This window comes from Nomascus leucogenys, chromosome 9 (assembly GCF_006542625.1).
Source record: "Nomascus leucogenys isolate Asia chromosome 9, Asia_NLE_v1, whole genome shotgun sequence".
NCBI classification, from domain to species: Eukaryota; Metazoa; Chordata; class Mammalia; order Primates; family Hylobatidae; genus Nomascus; species Nomascus leucogenys.
The window spans coordinates 81,946,669-81,959,441 of record NC_044389.1 but is presented as its reverse complement, the minus strand read 5'-3'; the positions used below and the strand labels follow the sequence as shown (position 1 = coordinate 81,959,441).

The 12,773-nt window shown below is 35.6% G+C and overlaps 1 protein-coding gene across 1 annotated transcript in view; it reads right to left on the bottom strand.

Annotated features, from left to right (window-relative positions):
* The window catches only part of MTTP (microsomal triglyceride transfer protein), a 59,680-nt gene that overhangs the window by 40,726 nt on the left and 6,181 nt on the right, over positions 1-12,773 (bottom strand). Inside the window, exons 2-3 of the mRNA XM_003257501.3 lie at positions 8,047-8,206; positions 1,250-1,437 (exon numbers count right to left, since the gene is read on the bottom strand). Of these exons, the coding sequence (XP_003257549.1) occupies positions 1,250-1,437; positions 8,047-8,107 (249 nt within the window). The 5' untranslated portion in view covers positions 8,108-8,206. The remainder of the gene's footprint in view (positions 1-1,249; positions 1,438-8,046; positions 8,207-12,773) is intronic.

The following is a 12,773-nucleotide window of genomic DNA, read 5'->3' as shown; positions in this document are numbered from 1 at the left end:
AAACTTCCTATGTCTGTCTTCATCAGAGTCTCTCTGAAAATAAAATGATAAAGAAACAGACAGAGTTGGCCACAATTTCTTCTGTCATTTTTCAGTTCATGATTTATAGGACCTTGCCACTCACTTTAAAAGAATGGAGAAGGCATTTAAAAAGTAGGTTTTTTAATAAGGCAAAAATAGCAATACTTAAAGAACTCTGTGACTTTAGGCTTAAAATAACTGTGACATGAATGTGGTTCTTTCCTATCATTGCCACTCTTCATTTGTTTTGTGTGGTTGCTGTCTGCCTGATCACCTCACTTCACTTTACCACTTGTTGGAAAGGACCCCTGCCCCATTCTACCTCATCTGTGTAAATAAAAATAAAGTCTAATTACTGAATAAGGAGGAATATAATGTTTTCTGGAGAATAGTTTACTGTTGTATTGAGAAATGGCTCAGAGAGATGGATGATGACGCTTTGATCTAACTTGGAAAACACAAGAGCAATTAGAGACATCCAAAGAAGCAAATATCACTTGTAAATGTATTGCTATGACGTCAATATAAAGGACATCAGCAACTGCTTGTTCCAAGTACTTTGTCCTGTGTGCCTGTTTCACACCAAGATGTAGAAGAATAACTGACTTTACTCAAGGAATCTATTATCTTTAGGTTCTTGAGAAGCAAATAAGGGAATCACCATATATTACAACTGGAAAAGGCCCCAGAGACTATCTAATTTGGCCTCCCTTCTCAACACATAAATCTAAACCATTTAAACTGACCAAACACTGTTATTCAGGGGAGTACTTGGTTCCTTCCTCAGGAAGAACACAGACTAGGTTTACTCTCTCTTCAGTAATTCCACCTGTTGTATCAAGGAATTCAGGAACCTCCTAACTGATCTCCTCTTGAGTTAGAGTGGTCTAAATTGTTTTTCATACAACATGGATTATTGACCCTTCTCTCCCAGAACATTTTGAAAAGACTCTAGTATAATGTCCCTATTAACATGATCTATAGAATTGAACACCATACTCCGGTTGTTTACCAGTATATACCTTCTATTGTCTGTTTCAACAATTTGGAAAGATCAGTTCACTTTTCATCAGCAAAACCTTTAAATACATGGAACTGCTTATTTTAGTGATAGATAAGAAACTAAATGGATGTATAACCAGGAACCCAAAACAAGTGCTGTCCAGTGGTACACTTCTCAAAAACTCTGACATCTAATCTTTGCATTTATCTGGTAGAAAATGCCTACCGTGATTTGGATCAATTGGTCATCATCACCATCAGGATTCCTCCACAGTAAGGCCACATCCACGTTGGAGGAAATGCGGTAGCCCACGCTGTCTTGCAGTTTTCCTTCGCCCCGATCAAGAAAAACTTCAGTGGAGTATGTGAGCTTGTACAGCCGGTCATTATTTAATGAGAGACCAGTTGTGTGACCTGCATAAAGATAATGACACATATGCAGTTTTCATTGTAAGGGAACATGCTGTCTCACTATCAGTGCATCTCTCTACCACAGTGGTGCTCACGAAGCTTGGTAAATATTCGCTGATTGAAACATGGTTCTACTTCTTCTGCTGAAATCATTGACTTGAAAAACATAGATAAACAAACAAGTAAGCTCCCATTTCAGAGAACTTAGTTTGTATTCCTAATCAGTTATCAGACAGTGCCATGGTTGAACTATAGATATTTTGGTTTTTTTTTTTTGTTTAAATGACATGGTATTTCTCTTAATTATATGAACATGATTTCAAGTAGAGGACCCACCAGGAATTGGTTTATAAATTTAATATAAGCCATTTGTAATTAACGTATTATTTAAATGCAAGCAGATCAATGTCAAGGTAATTTTAGTGGTTAGAAGGAAGTTCTTTAATTTGGATATTTTTGATATTTAAGAAACATCTCTTCAGTGTAATTTACTCTATTAATGTAATTAGCAAACTTTTCGTACAAAGGTACATTTCAGGGTTGCACATATGTAACTTTAAATTAGCTGTGCCTGAATAAACTAATGTTTTACTATATGAAATCTTAGTACAGGCTTAAATTTAGCATGGGGTAATTAAAAAGATCAAATAGTATACAAATCTGTACTGTAAGCCAAGAAAACTGATATATGAATGAGTTCACACAGTATCCAATTCAGTTTATCTAGCCCAAAGAAATGCCAAGGAGCAAGTCTTTCCCAGAGATGACTTAAAATGTACGGTCACATAAAGCTTTTTTCTTTTGTATATTTTCTATCTATGGCTCTCAGGAGATAGTTAAAAAAGACTTCAGTTTACCTTACTCCTCAATGCTAATGGGGTTGCATTGCCCAGTTTACTATAATAGGCAACCATAATCTTTTTTTCTCTCAAGAAATACACATATGGGGAGAGGTACAGAAAAGGGGTTTGGGGTGACTAGACAAGAAGCAAAGCAGCTGAGAAAGGTGATAGCAAAAATTACTTTGCAATGCCAAAAAATTAAGAAAACTCTGAAAAGGCCTTACCCGCCTACACAGTAACAATCTGTTCACTGTCTCCTCTACGTACGACAGCTCGTACTTGCCCAGAGGAAATGGTGGTCAAAAATCCATCATCTGCATGTTACGTGTATTAACTTATTTAATCCTCACAAAAATCTAATGAGGTAGGCACTATTATTAGTCTCATTTTATAGATGAAGAGACTGAGGGGACACAGAAACTATATAATTTACCTAAGGTCACCCAGTAATTCATCATAGAGACATGATTCTTTTTTTTTTTTTTTTTTTGAGACAGAGTCTCAGTCTGTCAGCCAGGCTGGAGTGCAGTGGCATGATTTCGGCTCACTGCAACCTCCATCTCCCGGGCTCAAGCAATTCTCCTGCCTCAGCCTCCTGCGTAGCTAGGAATACAGGCATGTGCCACCACACCTGGCTAATTTTTGTATTTTTAGTAGAGACGGGGTTTCACCATGTTAGCCAGGCTGGTCTCGAACTCCTGACATCAGGTAATCCACCCAATCTCGGCCTCCCAAAGTGCTGAGATTATAGATGTGAGCCACCACGTCTGGCTGGAGACATGCTTTTAATCCAGGCTGTCTGTCTCTAAAGATGATGCTTTTATCTATACTATATATCTCTAAAACTTTAGGTTGAATTATTTTCCATTCCTGGGCAGTGAGCTAGAAATTTATTCATTCATTCAACTAGAATATAGTGAGTACCTGTTGAATAGTAAGTACTTTTTAAGGCTCTAGGACTACACCAGTTAACAAGCAGAGAAAGGCAGAGAAAATTTCTTCTTCTTTCTTTACTTTTTTTTTTTTTTTTGAGACGGGGTCTCACTCTGTCACCCAGGCTGGAGTGCAGTTGTGGGATCTCGGTTCACTGCAACCTTCGTCTCCAGGCTCAAGTGATCCTCCCATCTCAGCCTTCTGAGTAGTTGGGACCACAGACTCACACCACTAAGCCCAGTTAATTTTTATATTTTTGTAGAGATAGGGTTTTGCCTTGTTGGCCAGGCTGGTCTTGAACTCCTGAGCTCAAGCAATCCACCCACCTCACCCTCCCAAAGTGCTGGGATTACAGGCATGAGCCACCACACCCGGCCAGCAGACAAAGTTTCTACCCTTTGTAAATTTAATATCCTTTGTAAATTTTCTACCCTTTGTAAATGTAAATTGGAATTTATATTTAAATGTGATGGAGAAGAGCAATAAAAAAGTGAGTACATAAGCAAGTTATATAGTATGTTAGAAGTGCTCATAAAGAAAACTGAAGCAGGAAAGGGAATGGAGATGTTGGGAGAAAAACCTCTATGGAAAGGTGACATTTTGGACAAAGGTTTTTGGTGAGCCACATGGATATATGTGGGAAGGGCATCCCCCTCCCCCAACTCCTACCCTTTCTACCCCTTCCCCTCACAGAGGAAGCAGCAAGTGCAAAGGCCCCGAGGAGGGCTCCTGCAGGTGTAATGGAGGAAGAGCAGGGAGACCAAAGATGCTGGAAATGAGTAAGTAAAAGACACAGTGAAGGAGACGAGGTGAAGGAGGTACCTATGGGTGGCAGGAAGATTTGGGGAGTTTGAGTGAGATAGGACGCTGCCATAGAATTTTGGGTAGTGAAGTCACAAAATCTGTCGAACCTTCAACGAAAAGGGACAAGATTTTCATAGGAATCAAGAAGAGCCAGGAGAAGGAAGTATGAAAGGATCTAAATGTGTACACACAAAACCAAGCTGTGTCCAAGCACCAAGTCAGGCAGAAGCTGCGGTGTGAGATACAGAAGGCAAAGAGAGTCAGGAAAAACCTTGAAGGGGACGAAGGCTGGGATTCCGTCTTATGTCTATCTCTTCTGCATTTTAACTGGGGACTCTATAGCAGGTTCGAATACTGGCTTTCCGGTCAGGAAAAATATTTCGGTCAGTAGGCCTTCTTTTTATGACACCTATCAAATTCCACATAGGGCATAAAGGAAATACATGTTGTCTTATCTAATCCTCAGAGCAATTCTGAAAAGTAAGCATTGTGCGACAGCAGATAGAAGCTGACTCCAAGTTCAACCCGACATAGCAAATATAATGCAGACTTGATGTTTAAATTTACCAAAATCCAAGTTTTGTGGACTATATTAAGGTGTCCTCTGGTTAAAATAACTACGAAACATTTGTAGGAAGGTAACCTCTCTTAAATTCCAAAGCTTTCCAAACTATTATGTTATTCACTTTTTTTCTTACCTCTACTTTACTGGCCATATAATAAATCAATTTTTGACTATGAGTAGGAAATGTTAAAGCACAGGAAAGAATGGGCCCTTTCTTCCTCCAAACTGTTTCCTACCTCTTTCAACAGGAGACAAAGCCTTAAACAGTTCAAATAAGGTGGACTGTGCTAGAGTGTCATCCTCTTATACTTTCCTTTTGGATAAGTTCTTCTCTGTTTATGTTTTGCAGAGATCTGGCAACACTGGGCATTGGGGCGTGTCCCATTTATATTGTTGACTTAATTCCTTTTGCAGCATATTGCTCGTCAGAGTATGTATAATAATATTTTTTGATAACTGTTGTTAGATAAAACCAAAACAGAAATTAATATTAGCAAAAAAAGTCAGAATCTCTTTCATTTGCCCTTCAAGTGCATTTCGAATTTTTAAGTGACTTAAAAGCAACAAAACTGTTAGTTTTGAATCTTAAAGAAATATTTTTAAATACTCCTTTGTCAGATTTATACGAGTACAATCACTGACAACTGGCTTAGTCAAGAAGACAAAGCAGAGCTGAGTTAACGGTGAGGTTTGAAGAGACATGCAGTGATGATAAGGGTGATAGGTAATGGCATTTATGAACCCAACAGAAAACTAAAGGGTCAGAGTTAAAAAGGAGGATGAAAGGTAAGAACAAAAAAGAACTGGAAGATGATTAATAAAAATTGACTAAAAAGTAAGGGTGGGGTGAGAGATTGAGAGAAAGGCTAGAAATGAAGGAAGTGTACAGGTTTAAAGGTGACAAAATTAAATAGAAGGTAAAAATACGATATAAGGAAAACACAGAGAAGGCGCTGAAAATAGTCCAACCATTACAAAGCATAATTAAGAAAAAGTAGGGAAAACTTGAGTCTTTAGAAAGTTCACACAGCAAATCATATAGATGTGCTCTTTTATCCTAATCCTAAAACCCTCTTCAGATTCCAATCTGCCATTCAATTTTCCTTTTTCTTTTCTTCCTTCCTTTCTTTCTTTCTTTTTTTTTTTTTGGAGACAGAGTTTCGCTGTTGTTGCCCAGGCTGGAGGCTGGAGTGCAATCGCGTGATCTCGGCTCACTGCAACCTCCACCTCCCAGGTTCAAGCAATTCTCCGGCCTCAGCCTCCTGAGTAGCTGGGATTACAGGCATGCACTACCACGCCTGGCTACTTTCGTATTTTTAGTAGAGACAGGGTTTCTCCATGTTGGTCAGGCTAGTATCAAACTCCCAACCTCAGGTGATCCACCTACCTTGGCCTCCCAAAGTGCTGGGATTACAGGCATGAGCCACCACACCCAGCCTCAATTTTCTTTAGATTCGAACCTGCCCTTAACATCCACCCAGATCTGAGGATTTACCAAACGGTTGCCTTGGTAATTTAGAGATGAGTTTTGAGGCAATGAGGCATGGGATCCCCAAATTTTAAATGGACTGATTTTAAGGTAAACTCTTCACGAGTTGTTTGCTAACTAATGTCAGTTGTTACAAGGGCAAAGAATCTATAATTAAATCATGGTGCCATAATGCAAAAAGTTATTCCATCTAGGTAAAGAAGCTCTCAAGTCGTACATCTTTAATTTATGGTATCAGCATAAGCAACGTACCATAATGCTAATGAAGCTTAAGCTCTCTTGCCCAGGATCCTTCCAAAGACTCCAGAAGAGGATACTAGCAATGTATCCACATGCCATATCTTTTTCAGTAACCTTTGCGATAGTAAGATATTTTTGTAATCTTTTCTCAAAAGTGGCCCCTAAATTATATATGTTTCAAGCTTTAAAAATATAGATTCACTACTAAGCTTGTACACAATAAACTGTAGCTACCTATAATATTCTAAACCACATTTTCTCATTTATGCCATTTCCCATTGTCTAGTGTATGTGTATATTTAAATCTTCTATAAGTACATTTGAAAACATGAGGTCGCCCAATTTTCTAGTTTATAAAACGGGAAAACAGGAGAAGCTCATGATAAGTACCATGTCTCAATTATTTTTCTCAAAATACTTATGGTATTAGGTTTGATATTAGGGTATTTAAATCACACGTATTTACTACTCAACAGTTTATTTGGCAGATGAAATAGTAAGTTCTCTATATAACACTCTCAGTCAGATATAATTTATAAATCTTTTTCTCATTAAAAAAATTCTTTTGTCCAAGTAAGAACTGTATGTTTAAATAGTAAACATTTAGAAATTGGTGAAAATATTTTCTTTAGTTCAAGAACCTACAGTGTGATTTGCTTAGGTGAACCCGTTTAAATTTAGCCCTCTATTGCTCCAATAATGAAGATTAGTTTTTATTACTCATGTGGAAATTTTCTACACAAAAAATCCTGAGGCAAACTTTACTTTAACATCAAAAGCCACATTTATCCCTAACAGGTTTTAGAAGTTTATAAGTGAATTGTTTTCTATCAATTACTTAGAGTACATGGTTTTAAAATTGGTCCCTATAATGCTAAGTTGTTATATCAACTGGTTTTAACAGTGTGTCTTCTTAAGAAACTAAAAAGTGATCATTTTATGTAATGCAGCATTTGGAAAACCGATGTTTATAATCTAGCTGATTTGAAGCAAGATTCTGTATTAATACACTTCACAACAGTTTTATTAAACCATTCCTCATAAAATGTTTGTTTTTTCTCTTGCCTTTTCAATGGTATTAATTCATACATATTTTTAAAATTAATTTCATCTTAAAATAGAAACTGTAAGCAGCAACATTATTTTTCCAAAGATAATGTCTTATTTCTTAAATCTACATCAGGAAATTTAATTTTTTAAATTCACTATGAATTCTATCATTTTTGAATTGTAACAGAATTAAATACATGTTGTGCCATTTCATTCATAATTCTTTGGCAAATCAAATGCCTTTTTCATTGGGTCTAATTGTTCTTGAGATCACATTGCTAAGCAACTAAAAGAAAATTTAAGAACTGAGTTTTTTTAAAAAAAATCCTCATTTACAATTCAAATGAAGGAGCTGCATTCAGTGTGACCAACAGCAGCAGGTAACAATAGTGAGTATCTTTTTTCCTTCTTTTAAAAACAGACCATGAATGAGAAATTGAAGCAAGAACACACCGGTCTGAGGAACTAAAACTAAAAGAATTATCTATTTTCTTAATGTTTGTAGGGATTTGAATTTGGTTTTCATTTCAAACTCAGCCATACTTTCACAAACATTCCAAAGTTACATGGTTTTGAAGATAGTTTAGTTAGAAACTTTCACTATTCACTCACACAAACACAAACGCACGTATCCGCCTCCAACCCCAAAGATGGACATTAAAGTTTAGCAAAAGGCAACACAAACTCACCTTTAACAGAAGCTGAATATGAGGAAATGAAGCAGAGAAAAAGCACAGCAAGAAGAATCATATTGACCAGCGACCCTCAACTGCATCCAGTGCCCAGCTAGGAGTCACTGAGAAGTGGACTCTCAATGGCAGCCAGTGAGGGAGTGACCCTCTTCAGAACCTGCAACAATCATGTTTATCTTTGAGGAAAGGTCAGATTCCAAACTCTAAAATCAGGACCTAAGTTCACTGAAGGGCTCACTATTAATGATTAAACGTAGGTGGGCTGCAGTTTTCAGTCTCTCACTCTTTTTAAATTTTTTTTACTCAGTGAGGAAACTTTAAATGTTTTCACTTTTGAGAGCTAAACCAAACCAGTCTACCATCCTATAAATGCAGAAATACTGAGGGGCATTCAAAGAAAAATACTGGTGGTGATACTTCTTTCTGCTTAATACATAATCATCATTATGCCTGTAATAGTAACTGCCTATATTCACATTACAATACTATGTGGGAGGGTAGTAAGGATTCTCAAACTCAGCTAAACCTAACCAAATTTTAATATTTCTTGTATGGACATCTTTGAATTTTTATACTACTTGTATGCTATTATAAAAAATTCACACTGAATTTTAGGATTTAAATTTAAACTGTTAAGTCATACCACCACCAATCACTTCAAAATAATGTTAAAGTAGATAGAACTTTCATGAAACACAGATGATTGTCCTTATGTGTGAAACTGTATGAGGTTGGAGCAAATCAGGATTGTCTGTCGTTAGCACACTAGCAAGCCAATCGAGTATTTCATAGTAGACCTTTATTTGTGTGTGTGACAACACACATTTGTCTGAGTCCCCAAACAGGCTGGATGCAGTCCTGTCCTTTCTGAATCTCATTTCTAGGAAGAGATTAAGAGGGGGAATTCCTGATCTTAGCTCTTTTGCTACAGAATATTAATTAGAAAACTTCTGTAGAATTAAAGCAAATACCCTAGTATGGCTAAGGCCATACTAACTGAAGCAATCCTTGTCCCTGGAAACTCCCATGAGAGAGACCTGATATGAACAAAACCTACTAACCCTACTAGAGCACATAAAGCCTGCTAAACCTGCTAAATCTACTAAAATGAGGTGACTTAGGCTGCATGTGGGAATGTTTTGGCAAAGAAGGGAAAAATGTGCTAGCAAAGGGCTATTTGAATGTATTTAAAAATATTTATGGCCATATTTTAGTATAAAATGAATTCTTAAATCTACCCTGGTCATTCTCAAAACCCTTTGCTCAAACCTTAACCTTGAGCTTAAATCTTCCAGATAATCTAGGTAAAAGATAGTAGACTTGATACAGACACAATGCAATTTAAAATGTAAAAATCTACGGAGTTAAGCATATTTCCCCTTGAATTATATCTTTATATGAAGATCGAAACATGGAAACTGTTCTTATCTTCTATTGGGATTAGAATTTCATTTGCTATCGCAAATTTTGCATAAAAATATAGCTATAGTACCTAGCAAAAATAAATTGTTTGGTTGGAGAAACCGCCTTAAGTTATAAATACGAAGTTTTCCAGGAGTTAAACAGAAAAGTAACTTTGTTAAAGAAATGTAAGTTTTTATGAAGAGTAGGGATTTTGAATACAAGGCAATGTGAAAGTGCTTTGTTACTTTCCATTTGAATAGATTTCTACAGTTTGCCACAATTTCTGTAACACATACATAGGGATATAAAATCATTATAGTTACTTGAACTTTACTTACATATTAAAAGCTAGTTTGTATTGTATTTGATTGTATGAGAGCTGTCCTTATGTATTTTCATTTGAGGCTTACAGTTACAAGACCTTTAATGTTTGTGGTTAGACTATGTGGTGCATGATTCCTGTCCTTCGGGTAAAGTACTATTCGTTGTCAAGTGTTTTCCAGAGTCCAATCAATAAAAGACGTATCACTATTGCCTAACAAACTAAATTCTATTTCATTTAAGCATTTGATTTCCACTAGAAAGCTCCTATGAGTCACTGTATTAACTAGCGATTTCAACATAAGATGTTCAAATAAGGCTGCTTCTGCTGGTTATAAATAACATCATCCTTTTATAAAATATAAACTTATAACTTATTCTTTTACAAGGACATTTTAGAAAAGACTTCTTGAGATTGTTTCATTGCAGATGACATAAGAATGCCAAAGCCTTTCCAAATTCAGTAAACTCTGTGTATCGAAGAAGTATTCTCTTCTGTTACTGTTGATCAAGCACAGCCAACACTGGGCAAGTATGTGAGCACTACCTCCTAAAACTCCCCAGCTATTTTACATAACATGTGAAGCAGGGCAGAAGCAAAGCACAGTAAAAAAAACCAGAGCTGCCATTTATGGAACAATTACATACTTTTGTTAATCACCTTACATTTTTATAGTAATCCTTACAACAGTCATTTGACATATTAGAAAAATGAGTCTCAGATTAATTTACTGAAGTGATTTTAGGACTATAGAAAAATAAACCTTGAAACCTAGACCCAAGTATTCTTCTTTGCTTAAAAAAAAATTACAGGTGGGAAGTGAGAAAAAAATTGATTTCTTACAGATGACATGCAACTGTTAATTGGGACTGTCTTCATAATAAGTCATCACAATTTTGTATGAAAACTAACAGAGCCCTTGATTTTTGTGAATTTGTGGTTAGACATTCAGGCTGAACATACAGGGGTAAAAGTTGATCTATGATAGTTAGATCAAAATCAAATGATACATTTCAAAACAATGCTATTGCAATGAAATTCCTTTGGAAGTACATGACACTGTGAAATATTTGCTATACTTCCATCTGCATTGATAAATAAGGAGACTATGAAATAAAGGCGGATAATTAATTCCAAAGTACAGTTGTGTTTCTGTTGAGTGTCAGAGGTTGTCAGGAGTTAACGTATTTTCTTAGATTAGAAGACAAATGAACTTCACCCCACTAAAGGTTGGAAGGAAATGTATTACTCTACTAGATACAGAAAGTCAGGATGTATGAAAGCTATGTGAAAAAAACAGTGTGTTTATAACATTGAAACACTTTGTTCTTAGAAAGAAGTATGATGTTAATGAAAAAAAAATTTAGAAGGACACTTTAAGTTATCCCTACATGGTCATAATAGTTTAAAATCTAACAGTATTTTCAAATCAATGAGGGGGTTAGCATTTTGAAAGAATCTTGAAAAAATTTCTTAAGTTAAAAATATTCTTAATGTGATGACATTTTTTATTCCAAGGCAAAATTATATAGGAATACATACAATATTTTGAAAGATATTGTTTTAAAATTCTCTACAAGAAAATAAAGATTCATTGAATTCCTTATCAAAAGCAAACCTGGTTTGAAACACTGGGAATCTAAGACTCCAAAAAGAACATTCATTTTTCCAAAAGAGTCATTAACCAAATTTTCTACCCCCTATACATATATACACACATACAAATTTGACAACAACCAAAAAAATCCTTTGTATCATATCAGTTACCATAAAAGGATTCTAAATTATCTTTGACCACACAAAACTGAATTGCTAGCATTTAAAGGAGAGAATTGATGGAAACTCTTTTAGTAGACTACTGTAAATACAATAAGATTTTAATTTTGATCAGAATAAATTTATTGGACATTTAAAAAAAGAAATTTCAAAACCTGAAATAAAATAATATCCAAGCATAAATGCAATTTTCCTTTTAAAGTATATACGATGCAGCCAATTACATTTATGAACTAATTCTTAATATCTAGGCATAAAAATTGTGAATTTATTTGAAGTGGAACCAGAAGCCAATTGTTTTAAATAATTACCAAAATAAGAAAATAAAAAATGTTAAAGAGAGGTCAAGAGATATAGAGGATAGAGTGAGTGGGGCAAAGGTAACATTTGGGGAATATATTTGAAGAACTTCCAAGAACTATTGAAAGGCACTGTATCAGTTCTCCATAGCTACCATAACAAATTACCACAAAACTTAGTGGCTTAAAACAGCAGATTTATTGTCTTACACTCTTGGAGATCAGAAGTCTAACACTGGTCTCACTGGGATAAAACAAAAGTATTGGCAGGTGTATCCCTTTCTGGAGGCTTTAGGGGAGAATCTGTTTCCTTACCTTTTCTAGCTTCTAGAAGCTACCTGCATTCCTTGACTCGTGGTCCCTTCCTCCATTTACAAATCCAGGAAGAGTAAGCTGAATCCTTTTTACTTCATATCACTCTGACCATCTCTTCTGTCTCCCTCTTCCGTTTTATGAATCCTTGTGATTATACTGGGCCTGCCTAAATAATCCAGGATAATCTTTTTCCCCTGAGGTCTGTGGATTGGTAACTTTGATTTCATCTACAACCTTAACTTAGAATATCACAGGTTCTGGAGATTAAGACATTTAACATCTTTGGGGAGCCATTGTCTGCCTATTACAGATACCAATCCACAGATTCACGAGGCTCAATAAGTCTTAAGCAGGATAATTTTTAAAACATACACACACACAAGTAGACACATCATAATTAAACTGCAGAATATCAAAGAGAGAGAGAAGATATTTAAAGGAACTAGATAGAGAGGACAGATTATTTTCAAGGAGAAAGAGAAGCAGACAATTACTAAATTATTAACAGTATCAATGAAAATTAGGAGACATTAGAATGTTGTCTTCAATGTGCTGAGAGCAAATACTTGTGAATTTAGTATACTATACATATTCTGTAAATATGTATT